At 39.5% G+C, this 18100-nt stretch overlaps 1 protein-coding gene across 1 annotated transcript; it reads left to right on the top strand.

The window, feature by feature from the left end:
- The first annotated feature begins 61 nt into the window (after positions 1-61).
- plekhn1 (pleckstrin homology domain containing, family N member 1) lies at positions 62-18011 on the top strand. The gene is made up of 16 exons (XM_017709266.1): positions 62-254; positions 2486-2576; positions 3163-3324; positions 4394-4474; positions 5054-5144; positions 7171-7304; positions 7913-8065; positions 10223-10303; positions 10413-10488; positions 10732-10877; positions 11322-11471; positions 12848-13090; positions 13284-13445; positions 13905-14126; positions 14309-14369; positions 16979-18011. Exons 1-16 carry the CDS (start codon positions 181-183, stop codon positions 17161-17163), a joined length of 2112 nt encoding a protein of 703 aa, XP_017564755.1. The 5' UTR covers positions 62-180; the 3' UTR covers positions 17164-18011.
- Positions 18012-18100: the final 89 nt, after the last annotated feature.

The following is an 18100-nucleotide window of genomic DNA, read 5'->3' as shown; positions in this document are numbered from 1 at the left end:
CCTACTGACACACTCCTTGTATACATTGCTCTCCCTCAGCACTCCCTCAGTATCAGTCTCACCTCACCGCTGAACCGCTCGCTCCACGCGGCTTGGATTACAGCTAAGGGAATATTACACGCCTGATCCGGCGGACACACGTTCACTCGCTGAGGAGACACTCACACAGCAGGGATCAACATGGGGAGTAGCATGTCATGCGTCCCTCAGCACAACTTCAGGTTCTCCAGCAAGAGTTTCATACGCCGGAACAGGTATGTTGTGCAGCTGTGTACAGCTGTGACATCTGCTTCTGGGTCAGTTTAGATGTATAGAATAACTCCAAAGTTCATTTACACGTTGCAGAAAGTAGGTTTAATACCTTCAAAAGACTGTCATTAAACCAAAATGGGTCAAAGAGAGCACTTGGCTTGATTTCTTATTCATTATACTTTCAGAAATATTTCTTATTTAACATCTTAAACTTTAGGCGTTTCATTCAGTTATTAATCCTTAGGCTCATTACTCATTAGTCATTCTTAAAAATGAAGGAGTATCATAGAAGAACCACTTTTAGTTCCCTAAATAACATTTCATTGGATTTTTCTTTAAAGAACCATTTATATGTATATAAATGACTTAATGAAATAATTTTTAAATGACCTGCGAGTGTGAAGAACCCCTTACAAAATGTAATGTCAAAATTCTGAACTGATTGTAGAGTTTTTCTTTTCTTTGTCCTTTAATGGTTCTTTATTGACGGCAATGGTTATATAGAGTGGTGACAAATCAAAGATCCATTTGAATGGCTTTTTATATGGTAAAATGGTTCTTCTTTTCAATAGAAAACCTGTCGTACAGTTCTTAAAGACTCTTATTAAAAATGGTTCTATAATAGCTTCGATTCTCTGGATGCCAAACTTCATGATTGACTTTCTATAAAAAATACCAAAGATACTTCCAAAATATACTTCTATACAGCAGCAAAAAGGGGTTCTCTCTTGTTACAAGTCTTAGTACTGCATAGAACCTTTTTGAATTGATCTTATTATATCCAGTGGTTGCAAATGAGTATAATGTATTATATGAACACAAATAAGTTCAAGAAAGAAAGAAAAAAACTGAGTCATTGTGATATATTTCATGTGTGCAACCACATGATTTTTCAGTATGCTATGCACATTGTGTGGTTATGAGCCTGAGGAACTAAAGCGTGGACCCACTTGCAGTGTTGAGGATTAACGGTGGACTGTAATATTAGGATAAACATCCACTCAATGCTTGGAGCTCATCCGTGTAGTGCTGATGTCTGTAATTCTAATTAACTCCAGACAGGATCACAGTTCACAGGCAGACTCACTCTCACATGTGCTGATAGCATTCAAAGCTATTCTCCTGTTTCCTTACCCTTCAGAGAGCTTTACCACATTGGCACCACCACATGGTCCTGTGCAAGTGTTTACTGTTTGTTTACTGTCTGTTCAGTTAGAAACACCTTTGTCAGAGTTTTTATTTAAATCAAGGGTGATTCTGCAGTGGACGCTTCTCTAGGCGGGGGCAGTGTGGGTGCAGAGACCTAGAAGCCATAAAGAGCTATTGTGCTTTTATTACGCGCAGGTCAGCGCTCATTGCAACAGGCCTGGTCCTGCTGCATCAAAGCTGGAGAAAGTTAGGTCTATCAGGTTTTTCAAGGTTTGAAAAATGATCTATTTGGCTGTTATACTCAAAACAGGGTCTGGCAGCTCAAGGCCCCTGTCGCTCGTTCCTTTTTTCTCTCTCTCTCACTGAGAGCAGCAGGTGGATTGCTTGTCGGTCAAGAACAATGATGTCACTGTTCATGTTTCTTGTCCGTTACTGAGTTGGTTCACACAGTTTGCACTCTTTTGCTCTCTTAGCATAGAAAGCTAATAAAATACCTTCAATTACTGTTACTGTTGCCACTCCTCCGTGGCTTAGATTCTATGGATACCAAACTGGTTCATCACTGAATCTCTGTAAAGAATACCACAGATACTTCCAATAACTCAAAGCATGAATAATCCCAGTGTTATGCTAATTGAATTCAAAACGCAGATAAAGGGAAGCAAGTCTAGGGCCTGACTTCCTCTCTTATCAATGTGGAGGAAAAAGACTTCATTACAGAGATTTGACACTAATGATTACGAATGGGGTCGTGAGTGACAAAGGATGACATTTGAACCATATTGCACTATCTATGTCCTGCGTCTGGAAACATAAGCTCTATTGTTCCCTCAGTGTAAATGGTGTACGGAGTGGCCTGTACAATACATTGACCAGTACGAGCTACCAGAGGTGCAGAAAGGTTGAGAATGGACATACAATGGAACTGTTAAGACTTTTGTGTGGGAAACTGACGAACAGACAGATCACAGTGTCACAGTGGTTTTACCCTGAGATTCTTTATTGATTGGTTTAATCCCAAAACCACAGGCTGTGAAGAAATGAATGTGCCTGACTAACAAACTGTCACATTTCTTCCGAGCAGCAGCCGACTGTTCCGAAAAAAGAACCCACAGGAGGGGCAGGAGAAGTCCAACAGTATCATCAACATTCTCTGCACTGTTACCCCAAGAAAGGTGAGGAATTTTCTCACAGAAAATGTCAAACAACACTAACAAGATTCACTAAATGGTGGCTTTAATGGTCTTATAGCAGCAAAAATGACATAATTCAGCAAACTACCCCAATCTGAGCATTTTCTACACTGCACAAACCAAATGTTTTGATTTTAAATGCTTTTCTGCAATGCATCATAGTGTTTACTCAAACTGGTGCTCTGTCTGAGGACAAATTAGGAAGAGTCAGACTAAAAATCAAATAAACTTCAGTGCTGAAGAAAACACCTCATGTTGTTTGGGTTCAAGCTTTCCTTAATTTGTTCTCAAATATGGGAAAAGCTCAACTAAACACTGTGACACACTTATAAACTGTTATAAAAAAGTATTTACGACATAAACATCCGGATATGCAGTGTATATTTGCACATATGTGGGATCCCCGCACTTTAAGTGAGCAGCCCATCCACTATCTTTCGTCATTTTGAGGATGTGATACATATTTTTTCATCATTTTTATCTAATATTAATAAACATGATCATAAATACAATGTCTTAACGTGCTCTTAAGTGAGGAACCATGCCTTGACATTATGTTTGCTCATAGGAAATGTCACCTAAAGACCTTCAGGCCATAGAGAACATCAAATGGGACCCTCCATTCCCTTACGATCCGGTCAGCGGCTGGAAAAAGAGCAGCATCAACGTGAAGAACTATGGCAGGATGATCCACAGCTCCAAAGTGCGCTTCAGATTCGTCCACTGCCAGGTGAGGCACATCTGTTCACACCTCACATTGATGCAAAAGCCCTTCTATGCACGTAAACCTGATGAAACTCCAGAATGGCTGGAACACAAACAACCAAATGGTAGTCACCACCATTAAAACGAACATTATGGTCTAGCAGTGACTTACTCTTCCGCCACTTACTCATCCACCAACAAACAAAAGGGTACAGGATGTCACCTGATGGTTGTGTGAACACAACCCGGCGGTTGCTGCATTACGTATTGCCGAAGATTAATTGATGTTGGACCTCCTGCCATGTCAGAACATGCAGGGTTGTGAAACATGTCAGTGTTGCAGTGCTCAGAGCTCACTCACCCCAGGCACAGAGACTAAGATCGGCCAGCTGATAGAGCACTGAGGCGTGGGAACCTCCTCTATCAGGCTGGATTCCTGATGCCATGCAACCATGAGATAGAAAAAAAAAGGAGATGGGAGAGAAAAGATACAAGAAATACATCAAACCAGGATGAAGTCATAGCGCAAACCCCAAGTGAAGGTAGAAAGGAAATGTTACCTAAGAGTTAAGAGTCGGCATGACTTGAGCGAAGTGCAGACCTGTGCTATCAGCTGAAAGGAAATGAGCTGGCCTCAGTCAATCAATGTCAGGGCCTTCCGATTTGGAACATTGCCGTTACTATATCAGGAAGAACAGCACCACTCCCCTTGGGCAGAGTTATTCACATTGACACATGCTGTACAAAACATCTTTCCACAATTAATACCATTGTCAACAGGAAAACCGAGCTTAGCTTGTAACCTCATCATAATTGCCCTTCTGTGGTGTGGCGGTTAATATAATCAAGCCATGCTTTGTCAACTATAGCTTGTAAACTAAAGTCTTGTGAAACAAAACGTTTCGTGCTGGATTTTATGTAGCTTCTGGACTTTTGATGAACCGCTCTGAGGTTTTAATGCATGAAATCTTCTCGAATAATCTTTTAATCCAGAGAAATATGGCAAAATACGTGAAGTACCAGGTCAACCAGCATAACTACAGAGGAATCTCTGAGATTGTGTAGATAACTGGATTATGCATGTTTCCTGGCAGGATGTGCACGACTGCTACCTGGACCTGTTCCAGACCCACCTTCATTTTGTCTCTAACAACACCACTGGACTCACCTATCAGGTAAAAACAGCCTCTTTTATATTGCATTTGTCACTGTATTCTGTATAAACCATTGCATTAATTGGACAGAGGTTTTTGATGTATGTAATTTGGACACAGCATAAAAACATATTTTCAAATCATGTAAAAAATCCATAAAACAAAAAACTACTAAGTTTTGTTCTGACAGCGACGACACGCTACCTCTACCTACTTCTTGAGTCATTATTGAGAATGAAGACATGCAGTGTAGGCTGTATTAGATAACGATGATGTAAACTCTCTTCTCTCTATGCCAAAACACAGGGGCAGTGAGTAAATATACAATAAACAGACTCGCAATAAAATCTGAGTTGCTCATTTGCAGCAGTTGATGTTAATCATTTCCTTTTATTATGTCTGCATGCTCTCTAAACCATGTGTCAAAACCAAGTGTGGTCACAATTAATGTTTATCACTCCCAGAGGGAAATGCGTAATTATGAGTGTCCATGAATGACTTTATGTGAAAGCCTAAATGCTAGAAGCAAAAAAAACCCCAAAAACAACAAAAAAAACACCATAAAATGGAAGACTGAGTAAACGGTTTGTTTTATTATAGGGCACACTTCCTCTGAAAGAGCTCACTCTTTCCAAAGTGAAAAACAGAAACAGCTTTGGAGATGCACAAGACTTTGCATTCCAAATTAATGGTGAGTGGACGTCTTCTATTTCTATACCTAATACATGTATAAGGACCTGCTGTTGCTGTAATACAGTGTATCGGACACTGATGCTGGTTGTTTTCTTGAAGAAGAATGCCAGAATGTCTGCAAAAGTCCATTGTAAAGATGTAAACAAAGTCAATAAGAGTGTTTTGATGTGAAACTTTCAGTAGATTTTTCACCATTTTTGTAAACCACCATCAACATGAAAATACTCAGAAACTACCTCACTGCTTGTTGTGGCAAATAAAGTGCCTATATTTATTTTGTAGCCCACATGCCTCCTGGTTCCTATCACCTTTATTATAATCCAATGATGACAAGATTCTTGACAAATTATAATAAAAAAAAAAAAAATCAATGGCGGCCACAAAAATTCTGTACATTAACATACATTTCAATGTTTCTTTCGGACAATTCTTTGAGTCTGGTTTGGGGTCCACTCCCAATACAATCTTGCAGTGTTTACAACCACAGGCACTTCACATGTTCAGACATTCCAGTCATCCAGAAGTACCATGACCCCCCTTTCCCTTTTTCCAATTCTAAGACTAACTAGAAGGCTCTCCATTTGCTGGTGTCAGGCCAGGGTGAAATTGTCCTTCAAGGCCCTCCTTGTTATACGACAGGTGTGCCTGAACTTGCTCAGCTGTTGAGCTAAGAAGGCTCATTCTGTGGTACTTTCACTATCACGCTTAAGTCTTTCTGCATTCTACTCCCTCTGAACAGGCCCTACTTCTTGTTAATGTTTGTCTACTTATTGTTTGTGAGAACTTTCTTGGAATTTGGTTCACCACTTCCAATATGCTTACATAAATCTTTGAAATGCATTCTTTTTACTGGCTTGGCCGCTCTATAAACACAATGATATCCACAAAAGTAAAGCCAGGAACCTCAAAGGGTGAGTAAACATGACCAGGATATGAGTCAAATTGAAGACTGGACATGTTTAAATACCTCTTCGGAACCATTGTCCAGATGAGTAATCCCACTGCTATGATACAGAACACAAAAAAATGCTTTAGAGAGTGAGATATGCTTTAAAAAACATGACTCACTACTTCACATTTTTATCTGATATCTACTGCAGACTCCAGCAGATTCCCATGAACTATGAGCGCTGGATCAAAAGGGGTCAGCTGAGGGAATATTTACAATCAGTCTAGCATGGTATTGACTTTCACTGTGTTCTCATCACTGTGAGGAGATTTAGTTTCCATTCCAAGGTGAAAACAAAACCTCAGTAATAACGCTAAGTAAGCTGTGATTGGAAATGACAAAGTGGAGGGGGGGTGCTGATATCTCTAGTGATATGTGCTGGTATGTGGGGCTGATAACAGAGGGAAATTCCAGGTCTGGTGCATTCTTTTAGATCAGGAGTTCTGCACATGTGCCTGCTTCCCATCTTTACTTAACATGAGGAATGCGATAATGTTATGAGTGCTTGAGAACAACATACATCATCAGTGTTAGTGCTTGGATGTCATGAATAATACATAATGAAACTCAGAGCGACACATTCATTTAACCTTTAAAAATATTAACAGTACATCACTATTTTGGTTGTAATTACAGAGTTATACATAAGTAACTACATAGTTATAAATAGGTAATTACATAGTTAGTTGCATAAATTCCATTTTACATTCAGTTTGCATTCCGTTTCAACAGAATGGACCTTTGTCAGTTCAGTTTCAGTTTCAGCATCACTGTTTCATTTTTAAATTGTCTAAACGGTTCATGATTTGGCTTTACTTTCATGTTGTTATTTGTTTACTACAGTCTGGCCTGTGCTGCAGACCAAAATATGGTCAGCCTCATTCAAATCTCCTGCCCTTATGAGCGAAAGTGTAGCATTGACTGAAAATGTAGAACAAGTATTATAATTAAGTAAACAGGAAAACTTAAAAACCTTCATAGCCACATGTAAGAGTCTGCTATTGACACCGAAGGGTGTGCATTCCCTTCATGGCTTTTGAACCAACCTTTGACCCTATGTTTTTGGTCTTCATAGGTGTCAGCCTGAACCCCATTATCGTCTACTGCTCAAACCAGGAGGATATGGACAACTGGTTTGGTCTCCTGAAAGAACACATTGAGGCCAACGGCGGCACTGCAATCACACCAGAGACACATGGCAGGATTAAGGTGTGTGACTATAACTAACAATCGATCCATAACTGAAAACAAAGCCTGCACATTAGAACAGATAATGATCACTTTGACAACAGGAAGTAGGCAGTAAAGCTGGGTGGACATAATTTAGGTCAGTGTTATTTTCTTTTCATGAGGATTGCACATGGGAGTGGCTGGGATTGTGGTCACCTTAAACACAGCATAAAAGAAATTATTTGCAGCCAGTGCTGACATGTAACGCTGTTGCAATGAGTGAGGTCACTAAACAAAACAGTTTCACAACAGTCGGGTTTGTTGAACAACAACAATTTTGTCCTGTAATTAGTAGAAGTGTGGAATTAAGAACTGTATGGGATTTTCTCTCATCTGAAATCTGAGGCAGCCAGTAAATACTGTTGCACTTTACAGGCCTCTTACAAGGCATGTCAAGACAATGAAGTCACTTTATCCTTGTATTACTGTTTTAATGTAGTCAACATTTTTTCCTTTAACACCCTTCCCTTTTATTAATATGAAGAAGCATTTCATGTATACAAACTGCTCAACAAACAAAGTTTATTGTTATTATAACATAGAAACTTGTAATTTGATGCATCTCTCACTGGGTATGCTTTTATTAGGTCCACAAAATCGAACAGTCCGCACAGGGGAAAGAAGAGCTGAGGAACTCCATCAGTAAAGAGCCCATCTATGAGTGGGAGGGGTCACAGCGAGAGAGTCTGGGCCCAATCACCTACGTCACTAAAGCACGACTACAGCATCTGCCCTGCCAGGTAAATCAGCATCTACTAAACCAATCATGAAGAGAATATGTGCTTCCTACTGTTGTCAGATTTGTGGACGTGTGAAGAAGGATATGTTAAAATATACAATCTTTACCCCAACTTCTGTTTCTGGTCTTGAAATCTCAAAATAAATGTTGTTTTTCAAAATATTGACATCTAGAAATAACTAGTTTTCTCAAAAATTTGACTGAATATTTTTAAGTAAAGGTCTATTTTCTCAAAATATTGACTTCAAATCTAGAAATAGTGATTATTTTTTTCAAAAATTTTACTTCATATCCTTAAATAAAGACATATTGTCACAGAATGTTGACTTCATATGTAGAAATAATGACAAATTTTCTGAACAGTTTGACTTAATATCTTTAAAGACTTATTTTCTCAAAATATTGACTTAATATCTAGAAGTAATTACTGATTTTCACAAAAAATGACTTTAAATCAAACTTAACACTTCACAGAATACTGGCCTAGTGTCTCAAAATTATGACATAATTTTTTGTGTCTTTGAGATATTATGCAGAATTAGAGAGTAATATTTTTGGGATGTAGTATGTCATTATTATGAAATACTATGTAATTATTTTGACATAGTAAGTCATTATTTCAACAATTTTCAATTGTTGAAATTCTAAGTTAAGATTTAGACTTACAAAAGGAATAGGCTTCCATAGGATCCAGTTGATCCAGCAGGATCAACAATCAGAGATCATTTCATGAACAGCACAAAGTTTTTAACATCTTGGTTCTTTAATATGAAGTTCTTCTGATGTACATGATCATACATGTTTATACTGAGTCTTCTACAACAGCTTCAAATGGGAGAGTCAGATTTTAGAACTGGGCCTGTTTTATAAATTTACATTTGAAGTGGTTCCTTTCATCCTTTAGTTTAGTTGTTTAGATGTTTGTAAAGCACAGTCGCTCTGATTTCTTACAACACCTGAGGGAGGAAAGGTATGAAGAACAAAAAAACGCCACTGATAGGCTTCTTTGTATATATACTTTGCTCAACTGAAGATTACTTACCTGCTGGTTTCACTGGGGGTGCAACTGCCATTACCTTACTTACCCTTAAAAAAACTGTGAAACAGGATCAGTTTACCCTCAGGGTCTCAGAAGACTAGCCCCTCATTTGTCTGCAGTGTTCCAGTATCATCAGCTTTTGCTTGCGCTGCAGGGGGGCAGAGAGTCAGCAGACAGGCTGTAATGAAATGTAACCAAATCTGTAAACATTTTCCCACAGACGAGGGTGAGAACTCAGGCAGGTCTCTCTTTATTTAAGGATAATGCGCATGTGTGTGTCTTTGTATCAACTGGGTGTGTAAACCAGTTGCTTTGCTCACGTACGGACTTGACTCACCCTGCAGCTGTTTGTCTGACACACCCTATAATGAGCAAAGACACACCACCACTGTCAGAGCAAGCACTCCACTATCACTGTCCTATGATTGAGGAAGCACTTGTGCACATCACACTAAGTTAAAAATATGTGTGGACGTCGGGGTGCAGATTGTGAGACATTGCACAGTCTCATATTTACTTCATGCACCCTCAGTTTGGCATTAATGTTTTTTTTTGTTTATAGCAACAGTTTGCAACTTGTTGATATTGGTTTTGTTATGTTAAGATAATCCACTTGTACAAGCAGGGAAAGAAAATAGTAAAATAGTTGTTAAAAACAGCAGTTTTCAGAACTGAACTGGACTTCAGAACTGGACCTAACAATCGTGTAAGACCTGGTAAACCACCAAAATTGTCACCATCACATAAACAGCACTTAAAGCTGTAGTTCTGCTTCACGTCTATAAAATTCCACTGTTCATCCTTCCAATATGATACAACTCAACACTTTGGGTCTGCATAGAAAACGCATCCAAGTTCTAAGATTGAATTTTGGAGGTGTGGTAAAATATACTTGACGATTTCTTTCAAAAACTGAAAGCTATAATAAGGGCAAAAGGTGGACACACTAAATGCTGAAAAACTGATACTATGCAGTTTTCAAGGCTTCACTGTAAGATAAATGAATAGCTTGTACTTTATTGTGGCTATTTTAACTGGAAATAATGAAGGTTGGTCTCTGTCTAGTCCCCTGTACTGTATATTACATATTAATAGTGCAACTCTTCTTTCTGCCCACAGGAGCAGTATGACAGGCTGCTGGTGATGTACCCTACCAATCTGATTATACTGTCTGAGGAAAGTGATGGCCTCTTCTACAAGGTAAATCAAACACCTCAAACTTCTCAGTTCATGCACTATCATCACAAACAGCACCTTTCCCCAATAAAAAATATTTAAGCAAACTAAAACGCTGTAAATGTGATTACAGGGAAAACTTCCTTTGAACATGATAACAGTCACCACTCCATGCCAGGACATCAAGCCAAACACGTTTATGATTGAAGGTAACTTTACTGATCCTATCACATCAACTCTCTGTTAATCAATCCTTCTTTATCAACCCTATGCCATGGGCACCAGATCTTTATGGGACATTAATTAAGCCTAAACAGCAAATCTAATGATGTTTCTCATTAAATATCTTATTTTGACTAAGCTTGGACTCAACCTGGTCAGGGAAACTGGCCCTTTCTTTGCAAAAGCTTTAGTCTTATGTCAATCTCTTCTTTGTCTTTGTCCATTTGTAGGCAAGCTGATCAACCCCATCGTTGTGTCATGCCCAAACACAACCGAGTTCCGCGAGTGGATCCAACACTTCAAATCTGCGGACGTCCCCATCCTGAGCCCTCCTCCTCCAGTCTATGACATCATCTACACTCCGACTCAGAGAGAGGTAAGCAGTCTCCAGACTCACTGACCTCTTGACTTGCTAACTCAACATGACTCAATGCCGCACCATACATGGTAGGTGTGGCAACCTGCTGGTGAGAGGTACTGACCCGATACGGTGGTATCAGCAGGCAGGAAAATTGCACGGGGAGACAGAACACATTGTCGCATGGTGACCAGGCCTGCAAAGACATTATTTGACCCCTTATGTTTCTACGTATTCAATTTTGAGCCCATGTCTTTGAGCCCACTGTATAGAAGCATACCTATTATAACTGTTAGATAATAGCATAGCTATTGTAGCTGCTCACTATTAGCACAGCATAAATAAATGTGCAAATTATCTAACTTTTTTATTAATTAAAAATCTTTTTCAAATGGATATTTATATTTGCGCTGCAACCCATAAAATACTAGTCATACCACTGACCCTGTCCTTTGTCACTAGGCTCCAGAGATAGATGTCAGATGGAGCAGCAGTAGCCGCGGGGGTGCCGTCCCACTACAGAGGTCCCAGAGTGGACGGGGATCTCGAGAGCTGCAGTTGCCCCGGGGCGATGACAACCCTCTTTCCCCTGGTTACACCGAGCCCCTCTGTGTAAGTGCCTATCCCAGCTCCTTAAACCCATTAACTTCACGTTGCCCATTATAGGGTTTGTACAGCTGTGTTCAGTATTATTATAACTCAGATTAAGTGAACTGTTGTCAAGCTGCCATAGTATATGTCAGCTGATGATCATTTTATTTGAGCTATTGCCAGACCTAGAACAAGCCCTTGCTGCTTTCCAACCTTTGGAAAATCAAGCACTGTATATAGTTTATATAATAAAGTCCATATAAATGTCAATGAAAATATATCACCACAATATATAGATTAATATAGACATTCTTCTTCCTGAACATTGTATAAAGTGCCAGTTCACTTTGGCAAGAAGCTGTTTTTGGTCTCTTCACCTCAACGTAACATCAAAAACCAAATAATCTACAAAAAGCAAACATCACCCACCTAATTTCCTGTTAATCAGAGCTTTCTAAGGTAGAATCTCCAAGGTGCATTCCATGACTTATCTGACTAACTGTAAGTGTTTGTTTTGGAGGAGCAGTAGCAGCCATGAGTTGGAACAGTTTCTGTGGTCGTGGAGCTATTAATTATTGACTCAGCTTCCAACCCTTGCTGCTCCTCTTACCATGTAAAAGAATCTTCTTGCTTGTAGCTGAACAGATTGATCTAACGCTGCTGTGCTGAATTCCTCAGCCTGCGGCTCTGTGTCATGCTGTCTTGTAGTACAAAAAAATACACTCGAAAGACATCTCCTGAGCACTCTCATATGTTTTCTGTTATTAGAAACATTCCATGATCAGATTCACCCACACAGCACTACATAGCTCAGCAGATGGCCTGAATGGTGTACAGCTTTGAAGTTACCATCACATGCTGTTGGTGCCAGGACATTCTATCTCCCTCCCAGCCTCCAATTCAGAAGCACTGAGCCCAATTAATTTACCAATGACAGGGCAGTGTGCCCAAAGGGAGCTCTGCTGAGGGTGTAACTATCATAGCACACTCACTGCTGATAAGACTGCCCTTCCTTTTAAGCTTAGCGTACTGATAAACTAGCTTCTCTAACACAGGATCTAGATTTAAGGAAATTACTTAATTATTGCATAGTAGTTGCATAATGAATTACAGTTGTATACAATGTGCAATTTACATTTATATACATTTTTCCAGCCTACACTATTTTTGATGTAAAAAAATGGCAAACAGTAAAGAATGGTTCTCTCTTGAATGATCTCTTTCAAAATAGAACTATGCACAACAATAAAGTTTAATTAAACTCAAACCAAAGTTCTACGGTTTAATGTCTGTTATAAACATAAATGTTGTATTAAAAGTTTTCTTAATGAGTAGTATTGCATTGGCTTCATGTACCCCCACTAATCTGCTCCTCCTCTTCTTTTGGGTGTTTGCAGTACATTTCCAGTAGACCCACCTCGACCGACACACAGTATTCGGTGCGACTGGGCAGCAGGAGTAACAGCATGTCATCTCAGACTAGGCCTGTGCCCGACCTCATGTCCCTGCGTTACTCATCTCCTCAGCGTTCCTCAGTTCTGTCCAACAATGATCCCATGTCTCCAATTTACACCACTCCCTACAGCGCCATGCACAACAACACCCCTGTGCAGCGTCTCGAGAAGGCCCCACTTATCAAGGTAGATAAACCATGCAGCTGACCTGCAATTTTCACCAATACATTCCATAATTAACGGCACATTTTACTTCATTTCCAATGGAAAGCATGTCCTTTATCACTTTTTACTGAAAATTGAGTCTTAAGATCATTAAATGAACAATTAACTGCAGTTATTTATAATGGTATGTTCTGATTTTTTTGTCTTTGTTCAGTCCAACAGCTGGAGCAATTCTCCAAACTCCATCAAGTACCAGCTCTCTGTTCCCCACCGGCACTCAGACATGCTGACCTCCCGCAAGCCTCTCTCTCCCCTATACGACGACCCTACTACCCCTGGGATGTACCCGCTGGACGAGGGATCAGCGAAGGCATCGGTAAGTGGGTCAGGACATCAGATCTGCTCTCTCACTTTACACTGTGGCTCAATGTGACCCAGCACTTGGAGAGCGGGGCAATGAGCTGACCGGCCTAAACCTCGGAAAGTCCCAACAGCCATGATTACTTATTGATTGATCTAGATGCATAATGGAAGAGTTTGCTAAAGAAAGTAGATTGCAGTAAGTACCAATGGGCATTAAATGATGGAAATCCTATTGAACGGGCATTTGAGAGAAGATTTATGGATGCCGGCCTCTATGTAACACCTTGAACTCTAGGTTTATTATTCCATTATTCATTCTGAGATGAATTATTCTTTAACTAATTCAGCTTAACAAATAGTTCTAGACTTCTCGGGTGGCCTGACTTTTGCACAATACTGTACATTCTAATACTATAATCAAGAGTTTAATTGAAGCTGTGATTAACAGCAGTATATTTCTCATGTTGAACAGCATTCCTCATGGGTCTCTATGGAACAGCACTGCCCTCCTCTCCTCCCAGCTTCCTTCCGCCTGTGCACGCCTCCTCCAGGCCGCAGAAACAGAGGCATCCAGTCCCAGGAGCCTGAGGGGGACAGCACGGATCGGGCACTGGAGCAGCGAGTTCAGGCTGTGTCCAGGCTGAAGCTGCTATCCGCTCCCAACACAGCACCACAGCACAACCACATAGCACAGGTACACCTGCCATCCATGCATGTGAATTTCAATGGAAAATAGAACAATAGAAAATGAACAGTATCTGCCAGAAGCACATAGCTTAAAATAATCCATGCCATTGAACAGACTTGCATTATTCAGGCTTAACCAGCATTACGGCAACGGTGCTGAATGAATGTGTATTTTCTTGTCCTTTACAGAGAGCTTTCCCAGGCCTGTCTGCTGCAGAGATGCGGGCCATGCCCTACAGTCACTCACCAGGTGAGAATTCATGGCATGTGAAAGTTATATGGCTTCCATGGTCTCGCAGTATCATTCATATGCACGACTGGAACTAGATATTTCAGGGCAGGCTGTGAGACCACATTTTCAGTTTTAAACGGCCCATATCACGAAAGACTGAATTGGCCTCAAAAGAGTTTGATGTGGCATGGTAATATTGTTATAATCTTAAAACATGTGCTCCTCATTCCATGGAAAACAAGCTGCAAAAATCCCCTGTGATACAAAAAAAGAGCACATTTATATTCCCTCAGCCTACAGCACTTTAGCTCCACTCTTTCACATTGAAGTTATAAGGAGTATTTCAGGCTGGACTGCTTTTTAAATAAGGCACGGTACAGGGCAGCCAATCAGAACAGAGATCATTTACATATCTCAGCCTTAGAGAAACAGCTTTGTTTAATTCTTGGGAATAGATTGAAAAATGGTCACGTACAAATGTAACATTTTTGGTACATAAGACCACAAAATGTCATGAGTTGGCTTCAGGTAAAATATAATTTTTAAATGAAGGTTGGAAAATGATCAAAATTAGAATGAAGATTATTTGTGATAAACATTAACCCATTGAACCCTAAAAGCCTGGATTTTATACTTAAATTCCATCATAACTCACATATGAGTGTCCTAGAAGTCACTTTATAATAAAAAAACCACACTACATTCAACACATTCACAACCACATTTATTGCGCACAACTTAATCCTATGCATAATCGCACATAAGCAAAGAAAAATATGGTTTGTGACTGCTGTGAATAAGTTTGGTATTTTATAAACTTAAATATATAAAAACAAAATGTTTTTGATTCAATATGAGAGTGACTTTTAGTTCATGTACACAACAGACAGTTGATCCTGTTCCACAGCTGTGCTATGCTAACGTCATTAACTCTCAGGTTTAGAGATGTCGCCACAGGAAAACGTCTGTGGTGACAATATCCTAGCAATAGATAGCACTGTTCAAGAAGACACAGAGCTCAGAGGATGGTTTTAGAATGACCTTTGCACACATACATACACACACACACACACACACACACACACACACACACACACACACACACACTGAACTTGGAGAGTGGCATATGTGTGTGTTTGTCAGCCAGGGTCTTTAAAAGTCCAGGAAAAATGTGTGTATGTCTGTTTGTAATGGAGCTCAGCACAGCAACAGTCCAGATGACAGCTCTTCAGGTGGCACATTAGGGGAAGCCCAGTGAAAGGACAGAATTACCACTGAGAATGATTTAAAGCTTTCAGGCTGGACACCCTGCAGACCATCAGTAAAGTGACCCCACTCATTAACTGTAGTAGGATCGCTCCAAACTACAGTAATGGAGTGCGTGTATAGAAGTACAGTGTGCAGTATTTCATTGTTATTACACGGATGGTTATTTGTATCTATTCTACTGCTGTGTCGCATTCAAATGCAAAATCGCTTCTAAGGCCTAGATTGTGTCAAACCACTGTAAACCTATGAAAAAAATGAGGATTTAGCATGTAGCACACTTTCTGTAGTGATGAAGGAACTGATAGCTTATTCAAAACAAGAAATCCTTGTTACTTTTATTATTCAGTAATAATGTTGGTCTAAATTTTTCTAATGTTATAAAGCTTTTTTTAGTAAATATACACTTAAAGGTGAAGCCCACTAATTTGGCAAAATGTTTTGTTTAATTCTATCATTGACATGTAAACAAATTGATTCAGAATGGTTTGATGTGAGATGATTCACTGTCGAGAAACGTGCTACCCAAAATTTCTTTACAGTGCTGGTGATAAGAACCAGGGGTCATATGTTCACAACACAAACTTCATGTGAAAAAAATATGTTTTGGCCATAATCTGGTCACACAACTATCATAAAAGAACAATGCCTAAAGCATCAAGTGATATATCTGTAACCATTTTGGGTAATACTTTTCTACAAGATTTTATACAAAACTCTTCAGATGTCTGGGTCTTATCACCACCACTGTGAACAATTCTGGCTAGGTTTCTCTAGAACTCTACAGAGCCATCCTGATTGACTTAGTTTATACTTTGAGGATTTATTTCTGATAGTCTTGAAAATCAGTGGATTTCCCTTTCAATGACCTGTAAATAGTTTTGAACAGTTTTCTCTGGTGGCCTAAGAGTTACTATATATTCTGCTATTAATCCGTGAAGCTGTGATTAATGGCAGTTTAACTTAGCACTTAAATGTATCTCCAAAATACAGTAGCATTTAGCATTCTGTCATTGTGCAATATGCAGTGAAGTGCTCACTTCATCTACGTTATCTTGGCTGTCCACTCTACTTTCACGTCACTGATTGTAATCTGTGGAATGTCCGTTCTGCAGGACATTTAACTTCTGTGCTTACAATGTAAAAGAATGAAGTTGTGTTCATTCCTCAGTGTTAAAGGGCAGGATTAGGTAAGCCTCTCATTCTAGAGGTTTTAAAGGCACCGGGTTAGCTTTTATGTCACTTATGCAGTTCACATGTTTCATGTATATTACATATTTATGTGTTATATTTCTATGTATGTCACAAAATAAAGTTGTGCACACAAGATAAAGTTTTGAATTGCCCCTTTGCTCTCACAGATGACAACTCTTACCTCGAACCAGTGGAACCGGACGACCAGGAAATAGACTATGACAACATTTGGGAGTATGACTGCAGTAACGGGATGATTCAAGGCCTGCCTGGAATTTCACCACACCGGACGCAGCCTGACTTCGCCGCTCGAGGCCTCAGCGCTATGGCAACACAGCAGAGATGGTCATAAAGAGGAACAATGGGCTTCCACCCGTCTGGACTTGTGCACATAGCAGGATAATCTGTGCCTCACTGCACTCTCTCTCTCTCACACACACATACACTGGCATTGAGAATGGGCTTTATATGAGGCCCAGTTCCCCCACTGTATCTGAATGATCTCCCAGGGGAAACGTACATGGGCTGACTAGGCTCATGTAGGCACTGGAGCACTAAGCTCTTTTCTTTTCCCACAAGAGTCTCTGTACACCTTTAAAATGTCAATTCTTGTCTTTCCTTTCCTTTGTAAGTAGTTTTTTTTATTCTAATAATAATATTTTATTTATTAGGAAATAACTTAAGCCTTAAGCTTAACATACATTTCTGCATCCTACGCTACAACTCATTCAAATGTGAGAATTCAGACACCACTCGTCATGCAGTCGTTTGTCAAATGTAGTATTTGTGCTTATAAACCTTTATGCTGCTGAAGAAATAAGGGCTCTTTTTTGACACTACAGTTTCTAGTTTTCCAACTGTGTACATAATGTAAATAATTATTTTTATGGACTGTCTGAAATGTTGTGTTTTTTGCACTGCTGTTTATACTGTTAATTAATATTTGTAATATTTATATATTTAGTTAGCCACAGCAGCAAATGCTGTTCTTTTGATAGCCATTCCAGCAACACAAATAAATCAGTGTTTGTTATTTACAGTTTCCAAGAAAACACTGTCTGTGCATAGGCAGGTTTGGTTTTAAACATATCACATAAGCACAGACTTCGCAGTTAGGTATGAATGTTTGCCTTATTACTTCAGTTTCGTGTGATGTGGTATTCTTACTGAAAATAAAAATTCATTCTGTTTTTTGATGAATTGAAAATTGAGTGGTTCAATTATCAATTGACAGCTAAAGTATTCTACCCAAAGTGTGCCTCATGTGGACATTTATTATGGCCCACCAG

This window comes from Pygocentrus nattereri, chromosome 9 (assembly GCF_015220715.1).
Source record: "Pygocentrus nattereri isolate fPygNat1 chromosome 9, fPygNat1.pri, whole genome shotgun sequence".
Taxonomy (NCBI): Eukaryota; Metazoa; Chordata; class Actinopteri; order Characiformes; family Serrasalmidae; genus Pygocentrus; species Pygocentrus nattereri.
Note: the sequence above shows the minus strand (reverse complement) of the source record. Positions and strands in the feature narration are given on the sequence as shown.